General features: G+C 36.1%; 2 protein-coding genes across 4 annotated transcripts; both read left to right on the forward strand.

Moving 5' to 3' along the window:
• The first annotated feature begins 1771 nt into the window (after positions 1-1771).
• Positions 1772-10605, forward strand: LOC107776791 (serine/threonine protein phosphatase 2A 55 kDa regulatory subunit B beta isoform). Of its 3 annotated transcripts, none has more exons than XM_075241050.1 (14): positions 1772-2443; positions 5576-5679; positions 5771-5869; positions 6190-6309; positions 6824-7036; positions 7681-7772; positions 7871-7989; positions 8118-8241; positions 8472-8595; positions 9182-9250; positions 9342-9433; positions 9516-9593; positions 9683-9753; positions 9881-10605. In XM_075241050.1, exons 1-14 carry the CDS (start codon positions 2320-2322, stop codon positions 10015-10017), a joined length of 1566 nt encoding a protein of 521 aa, XP_075097151.1. In that variant the 5' UTR covers positions 1772-2319; the 3' UTR covers positions 10018-10605. The 3 variants fall into 3 exon arrangements, with proteins under 3 accessions (XP_075097151.1, XP_075097152.1, XP_075097153.1); XM_075241051.1 differs by having other exon boundaries at positions 6824-7030; XM_075241052.1 differs by having other exon boundaries at positions 6824-7027.
• A 1923-nt stretch (positions 10606-12528) lies between these two features.
• LOC107776790 (putative pectate lyase 2) lies at positions 12529-15463 on the forward strand. The gene is made up of 4 exons (XM_016596715.2): positions 12529-12906; positions 13472-13827; positions 14508-14643; positions 15161-15463. The coding sequence occupies exons 1-4, from the start codon at positions 12667-12669 to the stop codon at positions 15386-15388; spliced, it is 960 nt and encodes a 319-aa protein (XP_016452201.1). The 5' UTR covers positions 12529-12666; the 3' UTR covers positions 15389-15463.
• The last annotated feature ends 175 nt before the right edge of the window (positions 15464-15638 follow it).

Genomic DNA, 15638 nt, shown 5'->3' on the forward strand with positions numbered 1-15638 from the left:
CCAAATTTCTTAAGCAAAATAGAGGACACTTGCTCCTTGGCGAGGTCGTTGCCTTTCACGGCGGTGACATAATGAATCACATGATCCTCGGGATCGGTTGTTTCGTCGTATATCCTGAGGTAGGGCGGCATTTTGAAGGTCTTTGGTATAACATGCAGGGCTGCGCCATTGCTATACGACTGCTTTACGAACCTGCCGGCGTCCCTTTTTGGCAACAACTTAGGAGCGCCCAGTAGCTTGTTGACTCGTTCTTGGTGTTCTTTCATCTAGTCTCGGAGTGCTTTGTTTTTATTCTCCATTTCTTCCATCCTCTTTAAAACATCAAAGGCATTGTCACCTGCACTTTTAGTAATATTGTGAGTTATATTTGTCGTCGGAGGGCTTGATCAGTTGCACTGCTCGCCTGTTTGTTGTATCATGCAAGCTCTTGCAATTTCTGCATTTATGCCTGGAGCAGATTTATTGAGAATTACTAGTGTGTCGGTCAGCCAAGCTTCGAGGAGTTTTTTCACAGCTGGGGGTGTCCCTTCTTTTGCAGACGTGGAGGCCCCTTTTCCAATAGGTTTTATTATGTTGTAGTGGGGGGGAGGGGAGGTGACCTCTCGCGCCTAGGGAAAGCGTTAGGCGTCACAACCTTGCCTACTGTTTCACAGCTCTCATTGATAGCGTTCATGAGGTTGCTAGGGAAATCACTTGTTATTTTTATCCTTTCTCCTTGGTTAACTGCAATGTAGGTTTTTGTACGCACAAAGAAAGAAGATCTCGGGGTTTGTGAGATTAGTGACTTGCGTTAGTTGTTGATCTAGGGGAAACTAAAAATTTAACTAAGAAATTCCCACAGACGGAGCCAAATTGTTTGACCAAAAATATAGCTCTTGGTTCAATTAATTAAATTTATACAAATGATGGTTAATCTTAGTTCACGATAATATTCCCAAGATGAAGTTCTCGGGATTGCAATAAATAACATGCAGATCTACTTTCAATAGCAACGGCGATACACAATCAATATTTAAGAAGTCAAAGGAAGTAATGTAGCATTAAATAGTGATGAACAACAATAAATGACATTTATATAAATAGAACGAATGAGTCACCCAAAGAGAGGATGAAATCAGTGAATGTTCCTTCTGACAATGATGAGTGATGGATAAGCCTTTAAATATCCGAGTTATTCTCGGAGCCAACATAAAAGTGTGGACAAGAATCTTAGTGTAAATGTTGTTTTTGTATGCTTGTAATAAGATCTGATTCTCCCTTTTCAAGTCAAAGTGTGTTTTATAAATGAATCTCACACGTCCCCTATCATTATGTATCTTTCTATTTATATGGAGCATGTTCTTAAAAATCTTAACAGTACAAGTGCAGAGAATATCCACTAGAATATTTTCTTTTATGTCATATCTTGAAACTAGCCTTTATAACTCTGTCAAGGGTGCTCGACCTCGGCCTTGATCCTTGATGACTCCTCGGCTTCAGCCCTTGTTGACTCTTCGACCACGGACTTCACCGTTTCTTAGATTACTTCGATAAGCGACAACTGGGAACGTTCCACCAATACTATTTCAACTTACGTATTGTAAAGATAGATTTTGACCCATATAGTTTCATCTCTCACGTTCAACTCATATTAGTAGTAATAAAGAATTGCATAGTAATACAAAAATATATTTATATATAGATAAAATTAAATAATCTAGAGAATTAAAGATCTAAAGAAGAGATCAAAGACAAGAACATAAACGTACATACAACCTTACCTTCGTGTCCTCCCGCAACAACGCCCGGTCGTGTACTGAAACTTCAATAACATAATTTCCCCCGATTACCTTTTTCACTATTCTCACCCTCCATTCACCGTCACACATTCGATCGATAAACTTTCAACCAATCAAACTTACTGTTTCATAAAATAATATAACCAACATGTAAGCGTAACAAGCCTTGTACAAAAAATATAAAAATGAAGAGAGAGAAACAGAAGAATGTATTATAGTATAGATAGAACTTAGAAAAAATTAAAATAAAATAACAGTGCCTTTGTTTTTCCGATGGCAAAAACGGTTCACTACTCCATTAGAGAGAGAATCTGAATCTGTATTGAAAGGTTATACGTCGTCGTTTTTGATTTGGAACTTCGTAATGATTGAATCTGAATCCAAAATGTTTTTCTGCTATGAAGTTTTTACGATCTTCTTCTGACGATCGCTTTTTGATGAAGTGACTGTTTTGTCCTTCCGATTCTAGAACCTTTCATTTGATTCAGAGATATTTGATTGTTTTTATTTCTGGCTGTTGATTTTTTTGGGGGAAAATATAATGAAAGGTGGTGTTGGTGGAGATGTCGCGGCAGCTCCGGCGGGTCCACCACCGTCGCCGTCCCTGGAATGGAAATTTTCTCAGGTTTTCGGTGAACGTACGGCTGGAGAAGAAGTGCAGGAAGGTAATTCTGTTATTGCCGCCCTTGAGTTTTTACTCTTGCTGGATCCGTGCTCATTTTTGGTATCAGTATACATTTTAGGGTTTGCTTATAGGATTTTGATCTGTTATTTGGTCGTCAATTGCGTGAAATATAGTCTGTTAAATGTGTGAGTAGAGCGAATCTGATAGATTCTGATCGTGGATCTGATTGATTGATTTGAATGTTGATTTTGATCAATCGAATTTATGAACAGTATTGTAGTGAACTCAACCAAATTTATGGAACTGTAGTGTGCTGGTAATTTTTTTCTTTTTTATTTTTTGAACTTTGCTTGCAAGCATCAGCAGTAAATTTGTAGTGTGAGCTTCTTAATTGTTAATTTGGGTCATGTATTGCCATAGAGTGTACGTGTTGAAGAATGTATACTTGAATGTAAATCATAAGGGTGCAAATCCCTATGGAAGATTAGATTTGCAATGTGCATATGTATGTGGTGCTTCTACTTCTGTCTTGGAAAAGGTTATTATTGTCATAAACTGGACGTTCTATTTACCAATTTGTATTGACTGAGGTGGGAGTTGGAGTCAGGCGAATAATGGTGAAGGTAGGACTAGCACTTTCTGTAAATTGTGGAAAGGCTCGAGATCTCCATGGGGATTTAGGCTTGGATTAGGCCAAGTGATTCATCAGAAGCTTACTGAGTTCTGTAATGTGTTATATAGGCTCTCACATAGGTACTTCATATCGCGCTAGAGTGCTAAAGTCAAGGTTGTCCAACTGTTAAATTGGTTGAAGAAGGGTCCCAGGCTAAGTAGGTAAAGGCCAAATACGTGTTACTCTCTACAGATACTAGATTATGCTTTGATACCCTTGTGTAGAAATTTTCTGATTTTATTGCCTAAGGATGAGTATCAATGTGAGAGTATGACCTGAAGTATACGGCTAAAATAGGGCGCAGGGTAAATATAATTCGAATACGTATTAGCATTAAAACCATATGAATTACATCTCTTTGGAAGCTGGTTTTAATTGATGCGTTTTTCTAAGAGACGAGAATTGAATTATAGTCTGTCATAGCATGAAATTGACTTTAGGAGTTTACTTGTGAACTAATTGATTCTCTTCATAGGGTATGGAGTGTCATCAGTCCATCTAAAATTAAACCACACTTAAAGATGTTTAATTGGCTTGCATTTTTTGCTTCTCTTTTGCCACATGGTTTAGTGGTTACAAGCATGGAGATTGTGGGCACTGGAACTAAAGAAGGTATGAATTCTAGACAGATAGTTGAAGTTTTTCAAAGAGGGTTAAATATCAACAGCGCTAATCAGAGAAGTCCTTGTACATGAAATTAGTTTTCTTGACTCACGGTTGTCTTCTTATTGCGTCGGCACCATGTTCATCTACAATGGCTGCTCATAGTATCTCTAGCTCTCTGGATAGCCCTGTCTATGGAAACACCAAAGTCAGATTAGCTTTATTTTTTACTAGCATTTATGCCCTAAATTAAATTCATGAGTCACATCCCATCAGTAGCAACCTTATTTATATATAGAGTTTCGGGAGAGATTTTTGTATATGTTTGAAATAAAATCTGTTCAATATTACCTCAGGCAACTCAAGATTTTATTTTACGCATTATTCCAGAGCTATTTCTGAATGCTACCATGTTATGATGGTTGAAGATACTTAAAGGACACGAGATAGCAATCATATTATCCATATGGCAGTGTTGTTTCAAACGACCTACAATCTCCACGTGGAAGCTAAAAGTAGAATCCAGTGGGAGAATCCATATAGGTATTACCAACTAGTTGGGATTAAAGCTTAGTTGTTTTTGCACGTACATAAAGCTTTCGGTTGGTGTTTGTCAAGGACAGAATCTTCTTAGTCTTGTTAGATACTTGCATATCAATATAGGGGTAAGTGAGATTTTATATGTTGGTGTTTGACTAGGCATGGAGTTTAAGAAAGAAAGAAGACTTTTGGACTAAAATAGTACCCTTGGAACTTGTGTTCTTAAACATGACACAGCACATGACACACTGTAAAGAAGACTTGTGTTCCTTTACATGACACATTGTAAAGGAAATGCTATATAGCTGGGCCGGTTTCCGTAGAAGAAGAAAGCAAAAGGCGTGGAAGTTCGCCTCGTTAGCTCTCATGTGGATAGTTTGGGGGAAGAGAAATAGGAGAGCTTTTGAGGGGATTGAGTCTCCTTTTTCACATCTTAAGAATAGTCTTTTATCTTTGATCGTTTTTTGGTGCACTCATATAGCCCCTATTTGTATAGAAGATTTGGCGTCTTTTATAGAGATTCATGTTCTGATGTAAATTCTCTACTTTTTGGTATACTTCTTGTATACGGGATTTTCTCTCCCTTTTGATTAATACAATTTACCTTATCAAGAAAAACATGACACATCACTTCTATGCCTATAAGAACATCTAAACATGTCATTAAAGATAAAATGGGAAGTCTATAGTTGAAGAGTGTACAAAAATAGAAAGATACTATCTTTTAGAAGAAACTAAAAAGAAAAGATATTTAAAATGGAACAGAGCGCGTAACAGAAAGGAATGGGTTCAAGTAGAAGCGGAATGGATATAGAGCATTCATATAGGATGCCAATTAGCTTGAATCGTTGTTTGAATGATTGACTCTATAGCTATTTTTATGGGTGCCAATATTCATTTTCTCAGGCATTTAATCATGAAGGCTTTTAGTGAGTTCATTTAATAGACTTTATATTTTCCGGGTAATTAGTAATTTATGCTGATATAGAGAAATCCAGAATGAAAAAGCAAGGAAATGAGAATGTGTTACTCAAAACTGTGCAATGATTCATCTTCATAATTTGGTGCCCTGCATTGTATAACATAGTTTGACTACTAATAATAGGTACTTCATGTTATCAGAAAGTACTTGTTGAGCCTTTTGTTTCAAGCTATAATATAGTGATATGTAGATGGGCCTAATATTATAAAATAGCATCCTTAGATTAAAATGCATTAGAAATGCAGCTAATGTGCCTGAACTTATGCAAGTTCCACAAATAGTGGAGAACTTCTATTAGGCTCACTATGTTTGATTGTTTAATGAACGCCTTTCTTTGACTCTTATGATGTATGTATTTGTCTTTGTGATTGCAGTTGATATCATTTCAGCAATTGAGTTTGATAAAACTGGTGACCATCTTGCCACCGGGGATCGTGGGGGTAGGGTGGTATTATTTGAAAGGACCGATACCAAGGAGGTGGGTTTCTTCTCTTTAGTTTTAGAATGTTTAGTTACTGTAGAATTGATTGTTTTGATGATCATTCTTCTGCGTGCATTGTTTTCTTTAGCATGTTGGAAGTCGACGAGAGTTAGAGAGAGTGGATTATCCAGTCAGTCGGCATCCTGAGTTTCGATACAAGACAGAATTTCAAAGCCATGAGCCTGAGGTACACCCCTCTTCTCTGTTCTTTGCCGTTCCTTTTTTCGCCGTATTTGTTGGTGTAATTTCTCTATAGGAAACTCATGAATGCTGAACTTTCCTGGAAACAATCATACAAAAGAACTTCAGGATGATGTTATTATTCTATTTCATGACTTTGGTAAGAAGGGGTCCTTCGAGCTGCCTGATTCCTCTGTCAAGATGCAACTGTAGACTTGGCTGAATGCCTCCTCTATGCTATGTCGCATTCCTCCATCTGCTGTGTTTTCTTTCTTTTTTATTGCTCCAGTAGAATTATAATTTCTTCTGCCGCATCTTTCCATTCAGTTTGATTATCTGAAGAGTTTGGAGATTGAGGAGAAAATCAACAAGATCCGATGGTGCCAAACAGCAAATGGTGCCCTCTTTCTTCTTTCTACTAATGACAAAACTATTAAGTATTGGAAGGTAAAATTATTTTATTGACTCGCTTCTCTCTGATTATTGGGTATTAATGCATTGTAGAGTTTTGGTTGCTTGCTCAGTTTATCTAGTTAAATGAAAATGAGTTCTTAATATTTTGTAAATTATTTTCTAGCTTAAGATACATAATTGGGGAATGATATTAATAGTTAATTTTAAGGTTGTAGTTTGACATTATCTCTTTCAACTCCGTTGTTGTACTAAAACATTGTTGTGGTAAATGGAATGTTGATACATGATATGAATTTGTTTGTTGGTGTAATGCCTTTGAACGGTGAGATTTGGCTGAACAGTTTGCTCGAATTGTTTGTAAAATATCTTTCTGCTCATAGTTTTGTATCAGCGATGAAACAACTCCTTCGTTCGTGATATAAATGTAAAATAATCAAGATATGATGTATTTCTTAAACCATCTACTTCTGAATGTGGCTATCTTATGTCACGGCTGTGTATCACTTTGCTAATTTCCTTTCAAATTGCTTTTTCCTGAATATTTCAGATCCAAGAGAAGAAAGTTAAGAAAATATCTGAAATGAATATTGACTCTTCCAAAGCTGCTGGAAATGGCAGTGTAGCCAGTTCGAGCGTATGTTCCAGCCCAAAACAGTGTCTTGCAAATGGGGGCTATGGAGATAAAGTGTACAGTTCTTTGGGCAATGATTTGTCCTTCCCACCTGGGGGCATCCCCTCACTACGTTTGCCGGTGGTTGTTGTACTTGCTTAACCTTACCTTTTATATTATGTTTTTTTTATGATGCTGATGACATGTCAAGTTTGTTAATATTTAGCCTATCAATTATGTGCATTTTTCTTTGGTGTCCTTAGACTTTGTCTAATCATAATGTTCAGTTTTATAAAATATATGTTCGAACTAAGGTATTTTAGATTAAAAAAAATTCCATGGAGCTGTAGTTTTACTGGATTGATGTATATGATCGTTTTACACTCTAGGTTATTTGAAGGATGCTTTATACTATGTCTGCAACTTCTTTTAACTATGATGGAGAGTATAACAGAAAGATTAGGGTATTTATGTATGTCTATTTATTAAAGTTGGAATCAAATATACAAGCTAGCCTTTATATGCATAGGCCCTTTACATCACTTTTAATTGTCCGTATGTGCTTGCACGAATATTGGCCCACACACAAGTGCTATTGTCCTTGAAATGCCAGGCATGGATTATCTTAACATTCACCTCCCTTGTGCCTTGAATCTCTTCTTGTGGGTATTAGGAATTTCCAATGAATGTAGCCTACCTCCTCCCTAGGATAGGCGTTGTTTTTTATGAAATTGTCTTGAATATCTTTTTAACTCTTGCATCTGCATCTAAAAACTTTGTATGTGAACTTGTAGGTTACAAGCAACGAGGCCAGCCTTGTTGCGAGGTGTAGAAGAGTGTATGCACATGCTCATGACTATCATATCAATTCTATATCAAATAACAGGTGAAGATCCTGTTTACAATAGTAAATCTGCTTCACCTTCTTCTGAGTCTAGTCTATCAGAGCTTATGAAAATTTCTGTCCTTTTCCTCTCCATTTAGTGATGGCGAAACATTCATATCAGCCGATGATCTCCGAATAAACCTTTGGAACTTGGAAATAAGTAATCAAAGTTTCAATATTGTCGATGTCAAGCCAACAAATATGGAAGATCTTACTGGTACATTTTTCATGTGTTGATTTCGACTTAGGTCATCCCCCCCCGCGCGAGACTTTCACTACAATAGAATATGCTTGTTTTTTTCGGCAGGTACTTAGGCTTTAATTAAATGTTTTTTGCTATTGCAGAGGTGATAACTTCAGCAGAATTCCATCCTACACATTGTAACATGTTAGCTTATAGTAGTTCAAAAGGATCAGTTCGTCTAATAGATTTGCGGCAGTCAGCATTATGTGACTCACATTCTAAATTGTGAGTATCACAGTAATTGTTTTGTCTTTCTGTTCTGCTGAGCGTACTTCTCTTATGCTGTCTCTACATTGAAACGAACTTTTAACTGTACATGATAGTATCCTGGAAGATCTAGGTGTTGTCAACGTGGGAGTACTGGAAAATGTATTTTTCAAGTTCAGAGTTTGTATTTTGAATTAGTTTTTCATAGCTTTTGATAAATTGGGAATTCTGGTGTTCCCTCTATGCAGGTTTGAGGAACAGGAAGCGCCTGGTTCAAGATCTTTTTTCACTGAGATAATTGCTTCAATTTCAGATATTAAATTTGCAAAGAATGGACGATACATACTTAGTCGTGACTACATGACCCTTAAGGTTTGTTTCTGTTTGTTTTTTCTGGATCTCCATATTCCAGTCAGTGAATGGAGAGGTGCACAGCTTAATTGCTTATGTACTTCGCGTTCATATTTTTAAATCAGTAGAAGGCATGTCTTGATCTGTAAAAGAGTGCCTATGTAAAGCAGAGTTTGAGAAGGTGATGTTAGAATGGCCATGTCTTTCCTTGGACACATTACCAGCAGTTGTTTTGGGCTTTCATGTTTATTAATAATATGGCTCATCGTAAACTCCATACAGCGTCAATTGCTTTTTAAAATGCAAAAGTACTCTTTACATTTGGAGTTTTTCTTGAGGTACTAATTTTAAAAAATGTCTTTATGGTTTCTAGAGACTGATCTACGTGGTTGTGTATGGTACTTTCTGTTCCTTCCGTCCCATTGGCAAACTTAACATATCCGAAAAGTAGTTTCTCTGTGTGTGAGACACGCCTACACGGAGTAGGTCTAGTTTTTTCCAGCTATGGTCTAGGAAATTTATGTTCTTTCCATCCTTGTCAGTGAAATTTCATTTTTTATCAATAAAAATTGTTCCTTTTGTTACTGAGCAAGCTTTATTTTGTCAGCTATGGGACATAAACATGGACTCTGGTCCAGTTTCAACATTCCAGGTTCATGAATATTTAAGACCAAAGGTGAATTACCCTCCCCATCAAAGTGTTATGTGAACTTGGTTATCCTTTTACAGGTCGAGCTGATAAGTAATGCATTTTCTATTTTGTGCAGCTTTGTGACTTATACGAGAATGATTCCATCTTTGATAAATTCGAGTGTTGCCTTAGTGGTGATGGTATGCGAGTAGCAACTGGATCTTACAGGTCTGTGGAATTTTTCAGCTTTGTTTTACATATCAATTCTCCACCTCTTCATTTTTTAAACAAATGATTACTATCATATCAGCAATCTTTTCCGCGTGTTTGGTTGTCCTCCGGGGAGCACTGAAGCAATTACCCTGGAAGCAAGCAAAAACCCTATGAGGTACCTAAGTCAAAATATTTTTGGCAACACATTTGATTTTGTGTGGTAACATGCCTTGGTTTCTGATGGCGTTGATTGTGCTCCTCCAGAAGGCAAGTCCAGACTCCTTCAAGGCCTTCCAGGTCCCTGAGCAGCAGTATAACACGTGTTGTCCGGAGAGGTCTGCATTTTCACACACATATATTATACGCATGTATTTTAGTTTGTGTTATGTAAGTTATTTTTGATGCATGAATTTTTCGCCCACTGCTCTGAGTTATACGTCATATTTTATGTACACATTACAGGAGCAGATAGTGCAGGTGTTGATGCAAATGGAAACTCATTTGATTTCACAACAAAACTGCTTCATCTGGCATGGCATCCAACTGAAAATTCCATAGCCTGTGCTGCTGCAAACAGCTTGTATATGTATTACGCATAAGTCATAACAGGGGAGATGTAGTTTTCTTGGTTAGCATTTTTGGGTTGCTTTTCGAGAAAGATCTCTCTCGCAGCAACTTGAGGTTCTACCATTTCTCACTTCCAGGTGCCTTGCAAAGGTGTAGTACATGCTTTTGATGTCAAGGTCCGGATGTCGCTGAAAGGATCACCAACAGAGCGACGTAGTCTTTTTGAGTAGACGGATGGCCTGGGATTCTCGCTCCCTTATTCCCGTTTCTGCTTCACCCTTTTCTCTAAATCTCCTATTTTGTTGGGTTGAAGTTGGGAAAGAATGTTATTCTCCTACAAGCATAACTGTTGGATGTGCAAAATTGCCACTAGTTCTAAGGTAAATGTAGTTTTATCCGAATCTTGCCGAGAAGGAGCTACTGCTAACTGGCAGGATGTTACGCCTTTTTCCTTGGGTAGCATTATTTTTTGTAGGATAACATAGTGTGCTTTTTGTTAGAGATTATTAACTGAAGTAAATTTTTTCCCTACTGTAAAAGAAGTTCAAGAGCAACTGCATTTGTTTACCTGTATTTTTTAACTTTGGTAAAGTGAAGTTGGTACTGCTAAACTTCGGTCACTTCAGAATCTGTGTTTAAACAGTTTAATTGATAGATTTTCTATTTTTCACTTTACCTGGAAAGATTTTCTGAGATGGGAAGAAACCTTTGTAATATTGTTGATCTTTAGTGTGATCAGTTTCTTGGTCCCATTTGACTTTGGTGTATCAAAACCTCATCAGAAAAATTGCATATTTGGAGTAAATTATGGTCCAAACATGACTGTCAAAACTCACTTCATAATGAATTGTGTCTTGAAATAAATCTTATACCAAGATAACGTTCAACACCTTGTAGTCAAACTATGGGTTGTAAAGAACATAGATCGGTAAACATGTTTCAATACCTATAGCCAAACTATTTTGATGAAGAAAATGACAGTAGCAACTTCTACGTTGTTTTTGAATACTAATTTACAAATAAAAAAATTGATTTAATTCTATTTAGTCTAAAAGTAATCCAATTAACCGTCAATAAGTAAAACATACTCTATCTAATAAATTGGGACTATGTTAATATCCCTTGAAGATCTACAATTGCTTTATTCGAGATTTACTTACGAGGAGACACCTGTAATTCCTTGATACATATCACCTAGAAGAAAGTTATACTCCCTCCCGTCCATAATGCCTTTGATACACCCCTTAAGATACGAAGTCCTAGAGAGAAAAAAGATGTATTCACTAAATTACATTTAATTAATTGTTATTTAACATATTAGGAGATGTATATAAGGGTAAATTTTGAAAAAATAAAATCATTTTTTTCTTGATTATGTAAAAGGACACTTAGAGCTCCGTTTGAATTAGCTTATTTTAAGTGTTTTTAAGCCATTTTGTAGTGTTTGGATAAAGTAAAAAAGTGCTTTTAAGCACTTATTTTTAAGCTAAAATAACGAAAATAAACCAAAAGTCAAAAGCTAGAATTCCTAACTTATGGTTTTTGGCTTAAAAGTCACTTACAACAAGCTCATCCAAACGGGCTCTTATTTTGGACCAAATTAAATAGGCCAAAAGGTTAATTATTATGGACCTGAGGGAGTAATTTTGAGAGAGAAATTCAAAAATAGCCAGATTTACAAGTGGTCATTCAAAAATAGCCACAGTTTCAAAAGTAATCGAAATTTAGCCACTTTTCAGGTAAAGATAAATCTGAATGAAAATACTGTTCAAAATTCGAAAAATACTCCAGCATAATATATTGGAGTTCAAGTATATATACCGGTCCAACATAATATACTGGAGATTGGAGCAGTATATTATACTGGAGCCAGCAAAGTATACCGGTCCAGCATAATATGCTGGAAGTTCATACACAGGTGCACCGAACTCCAGTATATTATGCTGGACTGGTCTCCGTTGCAGCAAAATAGTGACTATTTTTTAATGACTTGGCAAACGCTGACTATTTTTAAATGATCAGTCCGAAAACTGATTAGTCTGTGCTATTTTAACTAATTTTGAATCCCTAGTTTGACCCCTTTAGATTTGAATCAAGTCGATCTTAATTATCTGAAATCGAGAGTTATTAACTTTAATATCAGGTGATTTCCTTCCGCGGGTTAAATTCATAGAAACACACACACCACACAAAAAGATTTTTTTAACGGATTATTTTTTGCAAATAGAGATGAAAGAATAACACGGAAGAGGATAAGGGTTTACTATATTTACACATGCATTAATATAGCAACGTCCCTACTATATTTACGTTAATGTATAAATATAGTAAACTCTATTCCGTTTCCATACAATTCTATCATTTTTATCAAAACCTCCTCATCTACCACAAACCAAAAAGGAAATTGCATGTATAAATACCTACAATCTCCACTCTTCCTAGTCAAAAACAGTTCCAATCTACCTTTGGAGCAAGGAAAGTTTAAAAAGCTGTTGTAAATGACGAAAACTAACAAGCCTTCATATTTCATGTTAACTATTCTATTTACTATAGTAATAACAATTTCAAGTACAAGTTTTGTGCATGGATTTAACGTGATTGATAAATGCTGGAGAACAAAACCAAATTGGAGGAGTCACAGGCAACAATTAGCTAAATGTTCTGTGGGTTATTCTGGAAAAATGACTAATAATATTGGACCCGAATATAAGGTTACAGATCCTAGTGACGATCCCCTGAACCCTAAACCCGGAACTCTCAGATATGCGATGACACATATCCAAGGAAAGGTTTGGGTAACTTTCCAAAGAGACATGACTATTAGGCTCCAAAATCCCCTCTTAGTTAGCAGTTTCGCTACCATTGATGGCCGTGGAGTTAAGGTTAACATTGCTGATGGTGCTTGTCTAATGCTCCAAAGGGTATGTACCACTAGACAATTTTATTAAACGTTTTAACTTATATGCACCGATAATATAATATTTTTTTTTACACTATCAGATCAAAATTATCTGAACCTAGTATTTTCGACGTGGAACAAAGTTTATGTGTAAAAATTTATTAAAATGAATAAATGGTAAGTTTGAACCCATAACTTTGAAAATATAATAAGTTCAATGCTAAAAATCTTAAAAGTTGAATCCACAGAATCTAAATCCTGAATCCAACTCTGACATAGATAATATATTAATAGGCACACACGAACTCACTAGTTCTAAATCTAGGATCCACCTCTGACTACTACATGCAGTGGCGGAGTCACCTTATAATGACAAAATTACATTGTATACCTAGAAAAGAAAAAAATTATACATATACATTATATGTTGAATCCCCTTAATTTCTTCGTACATACACTTCTTTATATTTTAACATCCCTCAATAAAATTTTTAGCTTCACAACTGGCTACATTTATGTAATGTACTGTCATGTTTTGTTTTGGTTTTTAGTAAATAATATGATTTTGAACATGATTTTTTTTCTAGGTAACAAATGTGATAATTCATGGTCTAAGAATCCACCATTGCAAGGCACAACCAGCATCAACAGTCTTGGGACCTGATAAGAAAATAGTAAATGTGGGTCCAGTGGATGGAGATGCAATTAGAATGTTGACTTCTTCCAAGATTTGGATTGACCACAATACCCTTTTCGATTGTGAAGATGGTTTAATTGATGTTACTCGTGGTTCTACTGATATTACAATATCCAATAATTGGTTTAGGACCCAAAATAAGGTTATGTTATTAGGTCATGATGATGGATTTCTTAGAGACAAGAATATGAAGGTTACTGTTGCATTCAATTATTTTGGTCCTAATTGCAACCAGAGAATGCCGAGGTACCCTATAAATTAAATAATTGTTACATTCAAGCTGAAGTTACTGGTAAAGTTGCTGCCATGTGACCACGACGTCACGAGTTTAAGCCGTGAAAATAGTCTCTTGCAGAAATGCAGGGTAAGACTGCGTACAATAGACCTTTGTGGTTCAGCCCTTTCCCGGACCCCGCGCATAACAAGAGTTAGTGCACCGGGTTACATTCAAGCTGAAGTTTAAGATTTTTTAGTTTTTCGAAACTACAAGATTAATGACTTTGCCATTGACATGAAGTGCTCCCCATATATATGAGTAACATAGGAGACATTTTTATTTTTCCTCCGAAAAAAGTGGAAAATTTTCGCTGCTTATCTTTCAATTCATCTCTGACCATCAAATGAGACGTGAATAACTCGTCCTCCTCTCTTTGAAAGAAGGAAAGTTGACTAGTGTAGGAATGTATGCATTTATAATTTCCCCTATTTATTCCAATTTGTCTGATACTATTTTCTTATTAGTTGTTCTGAAACGATTCATACATTCATATTTGAAAATAATTAACTATGAACTTCTCATTCACGTCTTAAATCTGTAACTTATTTGTGACCAAACAGGAACTATGCCATTTTAATACCTAGTCTACATGAACTTTTTTATTTTTACTTAATTTTATTTTTGGAATTTCCAATGCTTAATTTTGCAGGGTTCGTCATGGATATGCACATGTGGTAAACAATCTATACGAAGGATGGGGAAACTACGCAATAGGGGGGAGCATGAACCCTAGCATTAAGAGCCAAGCCAATTATTTTATTGCATCTAAAGGAGGAAAGAAAGAGGTAAACCTTTTAACATGGAGTTTTCTTCATTCTTGTTAATATTGTCTCGAATTTCTGAGGGATTTGTTATTTAGTGATTCTCTCAAACAATATTGACGATTATATATCTATATGAAAATTTAGCAACATAAATACAATAAAATGCTCATTCTCAAATAACTTAAATTTTTAGATGAAACGATCATATCTATTTACTTATCTTGCAACAGAATAAACTAATGAGTGAATAGATCAAAACAAAGAGGAGCCTTTGGCGTAACTGGTAAAGTTGTTGCTGTGTGACCAGGAGGTCACAGGTTCAAGTCGTGAAAACAGCCTCTTGCAGAAATGCAAGATAAGGCTGTGTACAATAGACCCTTGTGGTCCGACCCTTCCCCGGACCCCGCGCACAGCGGGAACTTAATGCACTGGGCTGGCCTTTAGTCTAAATAGAACGAAATGAATATAAAGGAGATTCATACAATTGACTCCGACTAGTTTAGAAGTTGATTGATTGATGAAAATGATGGTGTTATAGATCACATGGAGAAAGGAGGGTGGAGTTGGTGAAGTGTCATGGAATTTCCAATCAGTTGAAGATGTATTTGAGAATGGAGCATCTTTCAGAGAATCGGGTTCGGGTCGTGAGTCCGTGAAGCCAAACTATCTGCCAGATCAAGCTTTTCCAGTGGAAGATGGAAAAAATGTCAAGGCCTTGACTAGAAATGCTGGTGCTCTAAAATGTTCCACTACTTCTACCTGCTGAGTACATAGCTAATGTTCAGATCTTTGGCTAGCTGGTATTGTGTTTCTGTAGTATTCTTTACTTGGAAAATGGATATGTTCATCTCTTCTGAGAATTGAGAAGGGAATAACGTTGTTGTAGTTATATGTATATATATGTAGGGAATTAACCTCAAAATAGTAATTATATGCAGGTGATGAGCTATGTTTGATGGATTTTATTTAATTACCTTGATCTGTAGTTAGTTCGTGCAGATTTTTCAAAATACATT

Source organism: Nicotiana tabacum, chromosome 20, assembly GCF_000715075.1.
Source record: "Nicotiana tabacum cultivar K326 chromosome 20, ASM71507v2, whole genome shotgun sequence".
In the NCBI taxonomy this organism is placed as follows: domain Eukaryota; kingdom Viridiplantae; phylum Streptophyta; class Magnoliopsida; order Solanales; family Solanaceae; genus Nicotiana; species Nicotiana tabacum.